Source organism: Bubalus bubalis, chromosome 12 (genome assembly GCF_019923935.1).
Source record: "Bubalus bubalis isolate 160015118507 breed Murrah chromosome 12, NDDB_SH_1, whole genome shotgun sequence".
Lineage (NCBI taxonomy): Eukaryota > Metazoa > Chordata > Mammalia > Artiodactyla > Bovidae > Bubalus > Bubalus bubalis.
Window position 1 is genome coordinate 100,216,018 of NC_059168.1, and position 14,974 is coordinate 100,230,991.

Below are 14,974 nucleotides of genomic sequence, written 5' to 3' on the forward strand. Positions count from 1 at the left end.
TCCCAGAACCTGAAGGAAAAGTGAAGAGCCAGAGTGCAGGCAGGGTTGGATCCACACAGGAAACACCTGGGTGTCTGTGAGGCTGGGGTCCCCCAGATGCTGACGAGCTCCCACTCTTCTGCAGCATGAACGTGCAGGGAGACTACGAGCCGGTTGATGCCACTGGTTTCATCAACATCAATTCCCTCAGGTGAGAAGCCCTGGCCCCTGATGGGCCCTCAGACCCTCCAGATGTGGGGAGACAGCTCTGAAGGGACCTTGGTGTTCTGACCACTGCTGTGCCCTAGACAAGCCCCACCTTGCTGTCCCTCAACCACAGCATCCTCGGTGCCTGCTCTGGACCCAGCCTGTGCAGGACCGGAAGGCACACTTGTTGACAGCCAAGGGCAACAGAGTCCCGGGCACTTGAGTTCCGGGTTGCTGAGTTGCCTCTGACACTCACTCCCATCCTCTCCAACCACAGGGACTCCACCAGGAGCCCCTTTCCCGAGCAGCTTAGCAAGGGAGACGGCCAAGAGGTAGAAAGGAGCCACAGGTCACCAACTCCTGCCTTCTCGTCCCCATGCAGGTCTAACTGGAGACACGGATCTCCATGGCCCAGGGTGCGTGATACACACCAACTGAGGCCACTCAGACCTGGGTTCAAGTCCTGGTTCTGCAGTTTGGGTTCAGACCCCTTCCAAACCTCTGGAAATCACTAGTAGGGGTGTTAACCATACCTGCCTCACAGGTGTGGTGGAAGTTCAAGTCCAGGCCATGGAAATCAAGCACTCCACCCAGACCCTGGTGCCCAGGAAGGGCACAGTGGCTGGCAACTGGTCTATCAGGCTCTGGGTTCTTAATCACTAGTTTCCTTCTCCTGGGGGCATGGGGTCAAAAAGAAGGCACGAATCTCTTTCCTTTCCCTGATAACGTGCCCTCAGCACAGACCCACTTTCTCCCAGAGCCAGCCTCCCGTCCCTGGAGCCAAGACCGGGAGAGACATCGAATCCAGGCGGGCCGTCACCTCCACCTCCCCGGCTCCTTCACCCTGTGTTTTATGACTCTAACCCTTTCAAATGGCTCCAAACACACTGGGTTTTCATAATGGCCTCTTCACTTCTCCCATCGCCAGTTAAATGCTTTGTCTGCAACAATGACAAGCAATGTTTTCCCCCTAAGATAAATTAATTACATTATCCTGATTGGAGGGCAGAAGGGGCCAGGGCAGGAGAGGAGAGAGGGAGAATAAAAAGAGAACTTCACACACGTCTTAACAAACAGCTGCCCCCCGCCACCCCGGCTCTGCCTGAATTAATTGAACTGAGTGCATGTTGTTATTGTTAATTTACATTTTCCTTTGTTTTGAATCTGGTTTACAGGCTGAAGGAATATCATCGCCTCCAGAACAAGGTCACCGCCAAATAGACCAGCTGACAATGCAGAGCTGGGCCGCCTCACTTTACCCATCTCCCAAGTGTAGCTGCTAATTGTTGTGATAATTTGTGATTGTGACTTGTTCTCTGGGTCTGGCAGCGTAGTGGGGGTGCCAGGCCGCAGCTTTGTTCCAGTAGTCCCCTGTAGCCTGCAGAAGTGGTCCACAGGCAGAGGGATGGGGCGGGGAGCGGGGGGCTGCAGTGAGGAGAATTAAAAAAAAATTATACATTAGTCTTTTGTTTCTTTATTTCTGCAGAGAGAGGGGTAAGAATGTGTGTGTGTGTGTGTGTGGCAGTTCATGCTTTTCTTAGACCAACCTTTGTGTTTTCTGACTAAAGTGCTGCCGAAGGCCACGTTTTGCCAGAGAACCCATTTACCTGGAAGAACTGACCCCTCTCTTTAGCAAAAACCATGGAATCCAGAAGAGACCGCCCCGGTCAGACTCTAGCCCAGTAGCCTGGCAATTTGTTAGCAACTGTGGCCCTGTGGCACGTGCCAGGGAAACCCAGGAGAGCTTAAGTGACGAAGTTGGGGGCAGTCCAGCCCACAGCCAACAATGAACTCCTGAGAACGGTGGCCATGACCGACCACAGCAGGTTTCCCCCCTATCATGGCTGGGTGGCCTTGAGTAGTCTACATCATGGAGGAGGAAGAACTTGAGTAAGAAGAAAAGCTTGAGCAGAGAGGACAGCTGCAGACAATTTGGGGGTGGTTTGGAGGTGGGGTTGGGGGTGGATAGTCCATCTAGCCTACAAGGTTCCCTCCATCCTTCTTCCCCAAACCAGGAACCCAAAGCTGCCATGTTTGTACTGGACTCCACCCACCTTGATCAGATTTGATTGGACCATGGCTGGACACCTGACTAGAGCTGAGCCAATCAGAATCTCAGTCCCAGGGATTGGGCCTGGGGAAATGGCCAGAAGTGAGGAGTGAATTTAGACGTGGTGGGATGCCCTGTGCCTGGACCAGCAGAGAGGGAAAAGGAAGCAAGAGGGAGGTGAGGGGAAGCGAGAATCTCTGGTTTAGAACCCCAGATACCACAATGCTCTGGTAGGTATTGTGGGAGCTGGTGGCATTTCTTAACTTGGATTCTCTGAGACACTGTTTTTCTCACGACTGATTACCATTTAGAACTTAGTTAAACGGGTGAGATACTGGGAAGGTTTGAGTGCTGGTTGTTCTGAACCCTGTCCTGGTTCTGACCTCTACCCCCAGTGCTTTTGTTAATGAGGGTTTCGTTCAAAAGAAAATTTGTCTTTAAAACTTTTTACTCTTTTTATGAAAGTTACAAATGAATTCCTCAATGAATCTTAGCTTTGTGCCAGACAGTTGGTTACACACTTTATTCACCTTATCTCATTGAAAATTCAAAATGACACTGTATGTGTGTTAGTTGCTCAGCCGTGTCCAACTCTTGGCTACTCCATCGACTGTAGCCTGCCAGGCTCCTCCATCCATGGGATTTTCCAGGCAAGAATTCCGGAGTGGACTGCCATTTCCTTCTCCAGGGGATTTTCCCGGCCCAGGGATTGAACCTGGGTCTCCTACATTGCAGGCAGACTCTTTACCATCTGAGTCACCAGGGAAGCCCAAATGGCACTGAGGTAGATGCTTTTAAGTACGTTTGTCAGAGGAGGCAACTGAGATGCAGAGAAGTTGATCTGGCAACGTTCAGTCAGTTAGCAAGTGACAGAGCCAGGAACCGAACCCTGACCTGGCTGACCCCAAAATCTTGTATGTTTATATCCTTAATCATCATTGGGCTGCGTCTTACTTTAAAAAACCTTGTAGGAATAACTATCACCAAGCATCTCACCACTGAATTATAAACACCGCTTATACTTAGTGCATTTCTTCACAGTCATATTTTTCTATGATTAAATATTTTGTAGAGTTATTTAGGTTAAAAGTATTTTAAAAGCAAGTATTTTACCCTAATTTTAACTTTATATCATAGTTTTCTACATCAAAAACTCAAATTATTTCAACCACTGCATAACATTTCATGATATCATTAATCCGTAACTTATTTAACCTTTCCTCATTTATCCTGTTCTTCAGTCACTAAGTCGTGTCCGACTCTTTTGCACCCTGGTGAACTGTAGCCCACCAGCCTCCTCAATCCATGGGGTTTCCCAGGTAAGAATACTGGAGTGGGGTGCCATTTCCTTCTCCAGGGGATTGTCCTGACCCACGGATCAAACTTGAGGCTCCTGCATTGGCAGGCGGATTCTTTATCGCTGAGCCACTAGGGAAGCCCACTTTCTCATTTGTAGATTTCTTTTTTTCCATTCTAAATTTTTATCCTGCCTTTTGTTGGATTTAATTAAATATTTTTAGTATTTGGCTTATTATTAGCTAAACCTTTTGCCTTTTTTAAATGAGTTCTCTAGGGTTTACAATGTTTATATATCTTTAGCTTATCTAGTCTACCTTCATGAATGTTATACCATCTCACGTGTAATGTGAGAATGTTATAAAAGTACACATCTTAGAAACATTTCACTCTGTGCTTCTGTTGTCATATGCATTGCTTCTACAAAGGCCCACAGTATGTTGCTATTTTTCTTTAGATAGTCAAATATCATTTTTAAAAGATTAAAAAATAACAAAGGTGTGTGTTTTATATTTATCCTTGTGTAAGAGTGGTAATGTTTCTTTATAAATATTTTATAGCATTCACCAGGGAAGCCATCTAGGCCTAGAATGTTTTTTCATTTCAGTTCAGTTCAGTTCAGTTGCTCAGTTGTGTCCGACTCTTTGAGACCCTGTGAACCGCAGTATGTCAGGCCTCCTTGTCCATCACCAACGGAGTCCACCCAGAGTCCACCCAAACCCATGTCCATTGAGTCAGTGATGCCATCCAACCATCTTATCCTCTGTCATCCCCTTCTCCTGCCCTCAATCTTTCCCAGCATCAGGGTCTTTTCAAATGAGCCAGCTCTTCCTATCAGGTGGCCAAAGTATTGGAGTTTCAGCTTCAACATCAGTCCTTCCAATGAACACCCAGGACTGATCTCCTTTAGGATGGACTGGTTGGATCTCCTTGCAGTCCAAGGGACTCTCAAGAGTCTTCTCCAACACCACAGTTCAAAAGCATCAATTCTTTGGCGCTCAGCCTTCTTCACAGTCCAACTCTCACATCCATACATGACCACAGGAAAAACCATAGCCTTGACTAGACAAACCTTTGTTGGCAAAGTAATGTCTCTGCTTTTGAATATGCTGTCTAGGTTGGTCATAACTTTTCTTCCAAGGAGTAGGCGTCTTTTAATTTCATGGCTGCAGTCACCATCTGCAGTGATTTTGGAGCCCAGAAAAATAAAGTCAGCCACTCTTTCCACTGTTTCCCCATCTATTTGCCATGAGGTGGTTTTTGGTGGGATGCTTTTATGGTATAAATTCAGTTTCTATGATTTATATTGGGTTTACTCATGTCATGGGCTTCCCAGGTGATGCTAGTGGTAAAGAATCCACCTGCCAGTGTAGGAGACGTAAGAGATGCTGGTTCGATCTCTGGGTTGGGAAGATTCCCTGGAGGAGGGCATGGCAGCCCACTCCAGTATTCCTGGCCTGGAGAATCCCATGGACAGGAGCTTGGCAGGCTGCCGTCCGTAGGGTTGCAAAGAGTCAGACACGACTGAAGTGACCTCGCACACGCACACACTGCTGCCATCCGTTTTTCTCTTTGGTCAACTTTGGGTAATTTGTATCTTTTGAGGAATTTGCCCATTCCATTTAGATTGTTAATTTTATTGGTATTAAACCTTTTCATAGTATTTTCTTATTATCCTTAACTGTCTATAGGATTGATAGTAATGTTCCTCTTTACTTACCTTGGTGACTTGTGTCTGTCCATATTCTTTTTATTTTTTCAGGGATTGCTGAGACATGCAGAGAATTTTTACTTACCACATATGTTCACATTTATTTTTACTTGTAGAACAGAGTCACAGATAAGAGCAGAGCATTAGTAAGTATTAGTAGGGCTCAGGGGTCTAGCATAGCACCCAGTACACGGTAGACTGTCCTCCCTTTTTGTTTTTAATGTTTATTTTTTTATGGCTGTGTTGGGTCTTCTGTATAGGCTTCTCTCTAGTTGTGGGGCGCAGGCTCTAGAACATGTGGGCTTAGATGCCCCATGGCATGTGGAATCTTAGTTCCCTGACTAGGGATCAAACCCATGTCCCCTGCATTAGAAAGCGGATTCTTAACCACTGAACCACCAGGGAAGTCCCCTCCCTTATTCTTGATCAAAGTAACCAAAAGCTTTTTGCTGTTGTTGTTCCTCTATACATTTTCCCGCTTTTCCGGCTTTCTCTTTTCTGCTGATTTTCAGCAATTTGATTACGATAGGCCTTGTTATGTTTTCTTATGCTTATTCAACTTGGCATTCATTGAGTTGACCCTGTGGATTTTTATCAAATTTGGAATGTTTGCAGATTTTTTCTGCAAATTGGTTTGTCTACCCCCCCCCCCCTTTCTGGGTTTCTAATTATACATATTGTAGACCAGTTGAATCGCTCCCTAATCTCTGAGGCCCCGGGGCATTCTTCTTCTTGTTTAGTCTGTTTTCTCTCTGAACTTCATTTTGTGCAGCGTCTGCTGCTATGTTTTCAAGTTCATTGATCTTTCTTCTATACTATCAAATCTGCTATTCATCTCATCAAGTGTATTTTTTCACTTCAGGGTTTTTTTTCATCCATACAGCAGTCATTTTTATATCCAGTTTCTCTCTGCATCAAACTTGCGTTTTCCTTTACACCCTTGAACATATGGAACAAATTCATAATGGCCGTGTTAATGTCCTTTCTGTTAATACTCTCTTTCCTGTCACTGCTTGGTCTGCTCCTATTGACTGATTTTTCTCTTAACTATGGGATTTTTCTACCTCTTTGTATAGCTCATAATTTAAAAATATTGACACTGGGCATTGTAGCCTTGCCTAGTCAGATTCTCTTGTATTCCCTTAAAGAGTATCGGACTTCTTTAGAGAAGGCAGTTTAGTTACTTATAGATTAGCTTGCCTGGCGGAGGGCACGGCAACCCACTCCGGTATTCTAGCCTGGGGAATCCCATAGGGTCACAAAGAGTTGGACGTGACTGAAGCAACTTAGCCCACATGCATGCAGATTAGTTTGAGCCTTCAAAGATTTGTTTTTAGGTTCTTTTAGGGCAGCTCTAGTTTTTGTTCTAGAGATAATTTAGCTCTGCTTCTAAGGTGTAGTCTTTCTAGGGTTCTTACTTGATGACTTGTATTCAAGTGAGGTCTCTCCACTCTAGCTGGAGGAAGCAAACAGTTTCCAGTCCTTTATGAGATTCCTGGTAATTTTCCTTTCCCTTGAGAATTGTTCTTATGTGTGCTCATGAGATTTCACACTGTACTTGGGGAGATTTATTGTTGTCAATAAGTCGTGTCTGACTCTTTACGACCCCACGGACTGTGGCACAATAGTCTCCTCTGTCCTCTACAATCTCTCAGGGTTTGCTTAGATTCACGTCCATTGAGTCAGTGATGCGCTCTAACCATCTCATTCTCTGCTGCCCCCTTCTCCTTTTGCCTTCAATCTTTCTCAGCATCCAGAGATTTGCACTTGCCTAAGTCTCAGCTGAACTCTATGCAGATGGCCAAGTTCCTTCTCTCAGTAGCTCCCTCTTCTCTGGGAGATGAGGAGTAGTCCCATAATTTCTAATTGTCCTGGTCTCCCTCAAACCCCATCTGCCTTCCTAGCAAGCTCACTAGACTCTTTGCCTCTCCTCTCCATTCTGCAGTTTGGGGATTATGTCCAGGCACAAAGCTCGGCAATAGTAGGTCTCACCTTGTTTGTTCTTTTTTCACAGTACTGGACTCCCCATTGTCGAATGTCTGAAAATAGTTCTTCCTTGTGTTTTGTTCAATTTCTATTATCCAGAGCTTGTGGACTCAGTGTGCTGAGCACGTGGTCTTAGTGGCCCCATGACATGCAGGATCTTAGTTTCCCGACCAGGGATCGAACCTACATCCCCTGCATTGGAAGGCAGATTCGGCCACTGGCCCATCAGGGAAGTCCCTGTAGGATGGGATCTTAATGGGCCCTTTTCCCTGGGGTATTTATGGACCCAGTGGGCCATCAGGGTTGGAGCCTGGTCAGTCACCACTCCACGCAGAGGCACTGCAGCATCATGGAATCTGGTCAAGGCAAATAAAAGCTGCCCTTCGTGCATGCCCTGGGTGATCAGGTCAGAAGACCCTTTCTTTTTCTCCTTCGTGCTGTGGGGGCACCACAACCATCAGAGTGAGAGAAGGGTACGGAGGGGAATGAGGCTGCACAGATCTGAGTTCAGATCTTGCCTCTGCCACTTCCTAACTGGGGATCTGGGGTGACTTCTTTAGTATTTCTTACTGGCATCAGTATCCTCGGTTATAAGAGCAGGGTAACAGTAGTACCCACCCGGGGCTTCCCTGGTGGCTCAGTGGTAAAGAATCCGTCTGCCGATGCAGCGGACATGGGTTTGATCTCTGATCCGGGAAGATCCCATGTGACTTGGAGTAACTAAGCCTGTGCTCTAGAGCCCATAGGCCACAGTTACTGAGCCTACGTGCTGTGACTCCTGAAGCCCACACACCTAGAGCCTGTGCTCTGCGACAAGAGAAGCCAGCACGAGGAAGAGAAGCCCCGCTTACCACAACTAGAGAAAGCTCATCAGCAACGAGGGCCCAGCATGGCCAAAAATAGATAGATACAATTATTTTTAAAAATTAAAAAAAAATTTTTTTTAAATGGTGCTTCCAGGCAAGAGTACTGGAGTGGGTTGCCATTGCCTTCTCTGATATAAATGTTATACATATGCACATTTATATGTACACATACACATGTGTAGACATGCATAGACATGCACACACACACAAAAGTGCATATATCTGAGATGGACAGCTTGATAAATTTCTCCTTATGACCTGTGTAACCATCACCCAGATAAAGCTCTGGAATCTCTCCAGTGCACTAGAAGGCTTCCATGATGAGATGGGTGGAAGCCATAGGGTTAAAAAAAAGGAAAGAAGAATGCCTGCCTTTTTTTAAAAAAATATTTATTTATGTATTTATTTTTGGCTGTTCTGGGTCTTTGTTGCCGCGTGGGCTACTCTCTAGTGATGGTGCACGAGCGCCTCATTGCAGTGGCTTCTCCTGTCGCAGAGCACGGGGTCTAGGTGTGAGGGCTTCGGTAGTTGCAGCTCCTGGGCCCCAAAGCACAGGCTCCATAGTTGTGCCGTGGGCTTAGTTGGTCCACAGCATGTGGGATCTTCCTGGATCAGGGATCGAACCTGTGTCTCCTGCATCGGGAGGCGGATTCTTTACCACTGAGTCACCAGGGAAGCCCACCTTCCTTCTTTTCAAAGCATATGGGGGCATGTTGGGCAAATAAGAAAACTTCAAGCCACCTGGGCTGCTCCTATCACAGCATCCCTGGATGACCGGGGGTCAGCGAGGGTATCTTGCTTGTCCGATAAGAGCTCTGCGTTGTGATTGGTTCCTGCCCCGCAGGATTCCAAGAATGGGTGACTGGGTGAAGGAGGCTGCACCTGCCTGTGACTCTCAGCTGATTTCTCCTGGGACATTCCAGCTCCCAGTGCACCATGCTCCCTGCCCCATTCTGGGGAGGAGGGCACAGCATGGCGGGGTGGGCAGGGAGGGGGCAGGACACCGCCTCTGCCCTCACCAAGCCGCCTCTGGGACCCGGATGGAGGGCATCCCTTTTTCCACTTCTGGTGCTCCAGTGCCCAAACAGAGGGAGGAGGAACAGACCACAGAAGCTGCCAGCAGGCCAGACTGCCTGGAGCGGAGGCTGGACCCTCAAAGAGCAAAGGTGGAGTCAGGGTCGCATCACGCCTGGTCCCAAGGCTGGCACTGCCTGCCCAAATGGTGGCATCAGGCACCCGCCCCCACCCGCAGCCTGGCCCCCTGCTTCTCCCCCTCCCCGGGACCCTAGCCAGACCTTACACTCGAGGCTCTCTGCTGACTGTCCTTTCCCACCTTCACACCTTTGCTCACGTGAACTGCACCCTTCCCTACTCCCCTTCCTGAAAGCCAAGAGCCCATGGAGCCCAGGCCATGGCCACAGCCCAAACCAGCCCACCTGGTGGGGCCACGGTTGGCTTCCCCTGGATCCTGAGCACCGGGGCGGCTACAGGGAGGAGGCAGCAAGGCCCTGGCAGCCGCCAGCCAGGTGCCGAGTTGATCTGCACGCGTCTCAGGCTGGGGAAAGGGCTCTCCTGGGGTCAGCGCAATCGATATCTCATCTGTAGCCCTCCTAGCGGAAGTGATGGCTATTGGAACATGGTAATGGGTGTTGTCTAGTGGAAGAGACTAATCTTCCCAGCTGTGGTGGGCTCTGCAGGTGGCCTTGCCGCTGCTCGCTGGCTGCTGCCGCCCGGGGCCGTCCAGGCACTTTTAAAGCCACAGCGGCCTCACTGCCTGCTGGCATCTGTCCTGGTTTCCCGGCAGCTTCCTGGCACACCTCAGAGGTGACCCTGACCCTGTTTTTCTGGGCACATCTGGGGAGACCGAAGCCAGTGATTCACCCAGGGTCACTCAGTCAGTCAGCCAAGGGCCAGAAATAGATTCTGGTCTTTAGACTCCTGATCCAGTACTACCCGACACACTGGCCACGGCTAACTACAGCCTGGGGCCATACTTGGCCTTTAGGTATGTCAGGGTTTTCCACTGTCTGGCTCAATGCTTCTTAAAAAAAAATAAATAAGATTCAAATGCCATCACTGTTGGCCATAGTGGCTACCGCTCTCCAATGTCTCATGCTTCCCCCTGCTTTACACATCTCGTTCCCCATCTGACCTTAGATCACTGAAGCCAAGGTCTTGGCATAGAGGGGTGAGGAGGAAGAGAATCGGCCTCCTCCGCTGGAGAAGAGGAGCCACTACCCCACCATCCTTACCCTGGCTCACAAGCCACAGAGGTCTGATAGGCTGTAAGCCCCATGAAAATAAGGGCTGTGTCTGTTTCGCCCACAGCTGTGGATGACCTTCAAGGGCACGTTTCAAAAACATTAACTGAGCAGCTTCTATATTCCAGGCGCCATGCCAGGTCCTGGAAAATATCAGCCCAGCTAACACAGAGCCCAGCTAACACAGATACTGGAGTGGCTTTCACAGCCTCACAAGCTGTAAAAAGGGCATTTGAAAAGAAAGGGAGGGACTAAGAAGTCCTAACCACTAGACCATCAGGGAAGTCCCTCCCTTTCTTCACCTTCCAAGGGAAGGGGTGTGGATTCATTCCCTGGTCAGGGAACTAAGATCCCACATGCCTCATGGCCAGAAAATCAGAACATAAACAACAGAAGTAACATTGTAACAAATTCAATAAAGATTTTTTTAAAAATCTTTAAAAAAAAAAAGGGGGGGGGGAACCCAGAGGTTGTGAAATCCAAGCCCTTTGTTTTACGTTTGGGGGAAATTGAGGCCCCAAAAGATTAAGGGATCCAAGTCCACCTAGCAACTGATCTTAATTTTAACATCAGCAGCTTCACCTGCATCAGCGGGAACTCGGCAGAAGGTACTAACCCTCTGGGGGGCAGGGGGGTGTGAGGGGTGTAGTCCTAGATGCTTGTTGCCTCAAGCAGCTTGATGTCCTAGAAGGCTGTTGAATTGACTCTGCCACTCAGTTGGTGGGTGGACTTAGTCAGATTCCTTAACTCATCTTTTGAGGGTCTCAGTTTCCCCAAATGTAAAACAAAGGGCTTGGATTTCACAACCTCTGGGTTCTCTTTTTTTAAGATTTTTTTTTAAATGTGGACCATTTTTAAAATCTTTATTGCATCTGTTACAATGTTACTTCTGTTGTTTGTGTTCTGATTTTCTGGCCCTGAGGCAGGTGGGATCTTAGTTCCGGGGCCAGGGATTGAACCCACATCCTGTACATTGGAAGGTGAAGTCCCTCCCTTTCTTTTCTTTTGTTTTTCCTTCCTTTCTTTTCAAATGTCCTTTTTACAGCTCCTGAAGCTGTGAAAGCCACTCCAGCATCCTCTCCATGTAGCTCCAGGGTCCCTGCAGGTGACAGCCAGGAAATCTCAGTGAGGTCAGATCAGAGCTTTAGACGTGGTTCCAGCCCATTTGTCTGAGCTCCAGATGAGCCCAGGCGAGAAAGGACTCTGGGCTCATTTTGTTGTTGATTTTTGAAATGTTGGAGCTGTGTTTTGCCACAGGGGGTGCAATGTTTCTTGATAAATAGGCGGATTCCTAAGTTGGGCCCTTCATGTCCGTTTTACAAGCCACCTGGGTGATTCTGATGCTCGCTGAAATTTGAAAACCATAGGCCTGGAGAGACAGAGGCGGATTGCATCTACCGAAGGGGAGGCCTGATAAAATGGGCTCTGTGATGGTTCCTCATTACCCACCTTGCCTCCATCAGATCTGGGAGGGGCCGAGTGCCTGTGTGTTTAACCAGGACTCTGCAGACTCAGCTGCACTGGCCATGCTTACCAGCCTCCCTGAGGAAGAGGGACAGAGGTTCCAGGGCCCTGGAGCGCTCCCTGCAGACCCATGGTGACAGTGGAGAGCACAGTGGTTGCAAACTCCAGTTAGAACTCAGGTGGACCTGGATTTGGAGCTAATTACTTCATCTCTCTGAGTCTCAGTTTCCCCATCTATAAAATGGGCCCAATAATCGTACTTACTATTTGAGGCTGGCCTGAGGAATAAATAATACACTTAGCTTAAAACAGGGCAGGCCCCTGGTAACTGTCCAAGAAATGAGAACTGGTGTTCTATTATTATTATTGGGCTTTCCAGGTAGCTGCTGCTGCTAAGTCGCTTCAGTCGTGTCCGACTCTGTGCGACCCCAGAGACGGTAGCCCACCAGGCTCCCCCGTCCCTGGGATTCTCCAGGCAAGAGTACTGGAGTGGGTTGCCATTGCCTTCTCCGTTCCAGGTAGCACCAGTGAATTAAAAAAAAAAAAAAAAAAAAACCATCTGACAGTGCAGGTAGACGTTAAGAGACGAGGGTTCAATCCCTGAGTTGGGAAAATCCACTGGAGAAGGGCACGGCAACTCACTCCAGTATCCTTGCCTGGAGAATCCCATGGACAGAGGAGCCTGGTGGGCTACAGTCCATGGGGTCGCACAGACTCGGACACAACTGAAGCAATTCAATGTGCTTGCACGTTCTATTATTATTACTACCTTCTATTTTTCAGCCATGCTGCAAAGCAAGAGGGATCTTAGTTCCGCTTCCAGGGATCAAACCCGCGCTCCCCTGCAGTGGAAGCCTGGCGTCTTGACTGCTGGGGCATCAGGGAAGTCCTCGTTCTATTATTATTGATGATGGTAACTCCACCAGCACCCCACCACACACTTGCTTCCTCCTGGGCTCCTCCCCCCACACCCTGACTCCGGGTCACCAATTGTGACTAATCACGACATTAGTCACCCCCACCGGGGCTCCCAGGGACCCAGCCGGCCACTCAGTTAAGACGGTAATGAAGCGGCTGCAACACAGGAGGTCTTCCCATCTGGGACCCCAGCTGACCCGACTCCTGCCTGAGGTTTGAGAAATCGCCATGCGGACTCCAGAACTCCCAGCCCGGCTGTTTATGCCTGGTGTGATCGTTTATTTATGTCCGTGGCGCACAGGACAGGCCGGCTCTCGTCTCCATTTGTTCTCAGCGTTCTTCCCTGGGGTCTCGCCCTGCTCCTGCCAGGCCCTGATCGTGAAGACAGATGTCCCCACCATGGCTACGGCCAAGGCAGCCCCTAGCCCTTCGGCACCACTCAGAGGTTGGGGTGGGGGTGATGAGACAGGCATAGGGGTCCACCCCTTTCTCAGGGTGGGAGTGACCCAAGGGTGACCCTCTTACAGCAGTGGGTAAGAGACTGTGAGGCCCCAGGAAAGCTTTGGAAATAAACACAGGTGGGCTCCACGCCGGGCACTGCCTCCACTCGCTAGGTGATCCCTCTTGGGGGAACATGATTGCTTCCTGGTTTCTTTTAAAAAAAAATTGTATCGAAGTGTAACCGATTTACAATGCTGCTTTAATTTCTGCTGCATGGCAAAGTGACTCAGTTATACACATACATACATACTTTTTTAATATTCTTTCCCATTATGCTTCATCCCCAGTTATTGAATCTAGTTCCCTGTGTCCCAGGAGGATGCTGCCGTTTACCCATCCTATTTGTAACTGTTGGCGTCTCCTAACCCCAAACACCCATTTTCCCCTCGTCCACCCTCACCCCTTGATAACCGCAAGTCTGCTGTCCAGGTCTGGGACTGTTTCTGTTTCAAAGGTAGGTTCACTTGTGCCATAGTTTAGATTCTACGTGTGTGATATCACATGGTAAGTAAAGTAAGTCAGAAACAAGGCTTTTTGTTTTATTCGATGGGCTGCTTCTTTTATTCGATGACTATTTATTCCCCATGTCCTAGGGGCTCTGCATTATTCTAGGTGCCAAGGACATACCTGAAGACACCCCCTACCTCCTTGTCCCAGAGGAACGGCGGTGGTGGTGGTTTAGTTGTTAAGTCGTGTCCAACTCTCTGCAACCCCATGGACGGTTGCCGGCCAGCCTCCTCTGTCCATGGGATTCTCCAGGCAAGAATACGGGCGTGGGTTGCCATCTCCTTCTCCAGGGGATCTTCATGACCCAGGGCTCGAACCTGCATCTCCTGCAATGCAGGCAGATTGTTTACTGCTGAGCCATCATGTTGGACAGTGGTCCGAGCTGCCTCCGAGGATAATGAGCAGGGGCGGCCATGTGAAAATTGCAGGGAAGGGCATTCCAGGCAGAGGGAACAGCACGTACCCTGGAGGTTCAAGCATCTAAAAGGGCTGAGTGGGTTCAGGAGTGAAGGGATGAGGGCCTGAGGAGGTGGGTGCAACCAGGTGGCCCAGGGCTCCATGGCCCCTGGGCTTGTTCTAACAGCATCCAGAACAATGGGTAGCTCACATCGTTGAGAAGAGCATCCCCAAGCCCATGAGTCCTGCTCTCAGAGATCTGAGCCCCTTAGCCCCATCCTCCCTTCCCTCCTGCATCCAGGACTCAGTGAGGCCGGTTGCCCTGCCCTTGGGAGCACATTGGCCCCATGTGCCCTTAGGGGCAGGGTCTCCCTGGATGGGGTGGGGGGGGGGGGCGGTCCCTGCTCTGTCTGAGCCTTCCCAACAAGGCGGCTTTGTCTGACAGCTCGGAGGACCCCAGCACTCTGCCCTAAGCCCCCTGCAGCGGCCTGAACGGAGCTCTGAAAGGCGGCTTTATCTGTGTCCCGGGGCAGGTTCCTGGGAAGCGGGCGGCCAAGGCTGGCACACGGGCCGGGCAGCAGCCTCAGGCCTGACTCCTGGGGCCGCAGATGCAGAAAGAGGCCAGGGACTGACGACTGCCCTGGGAGGGTACAGCCTGTCAAAGCCCCGCCCCAGAGGGGGACAAGCGGACTCCTCAGGCATGCCGGTCCCCCCTCCCCACCCCTGCAATCTGCTCCCTCAATCGCACTGGTCAGTGATATGGCCCTTTGTGCAGCCCCTGCCCTTTGGGAGGAGGGAGGCAGGTAAGGCTGAGCCGCCTGTACCCAGATCC

General features: G+C 49.5%; 1 protein-coding gene across 2 annotated transcripts in view; it reads left to right on the forward strand.

Moving 5' to 3' along the window:
• The window catches only part of ASS1 (argininosuccinate synthase 1), a 51,813-nt gene extending 50,166 nt beyond the window's left edge, over positions 1 to 1,647 (forward strand). For both annotated transcript variants that reach the window (XM_025261855.3, XM_006044118.4), the window contains 2 exons: positions 125 to 190; positions 1,362 to 1,647. In XM_025261855.3, the coding sequence (XP_025117640.2) occupies positions 125 to 190; positions 1,362 to 1,407 (112 nt within the window). In that variant the 3' untranslated portion in view covers positions 1,408 to 1,647. The remainder of the gene's footprint in view (positions 1 to 124; positions 191 to 1,361) is intronic.
• Positions 1,648 to 14,974: the final 13,327 nt, after the last annotated feature.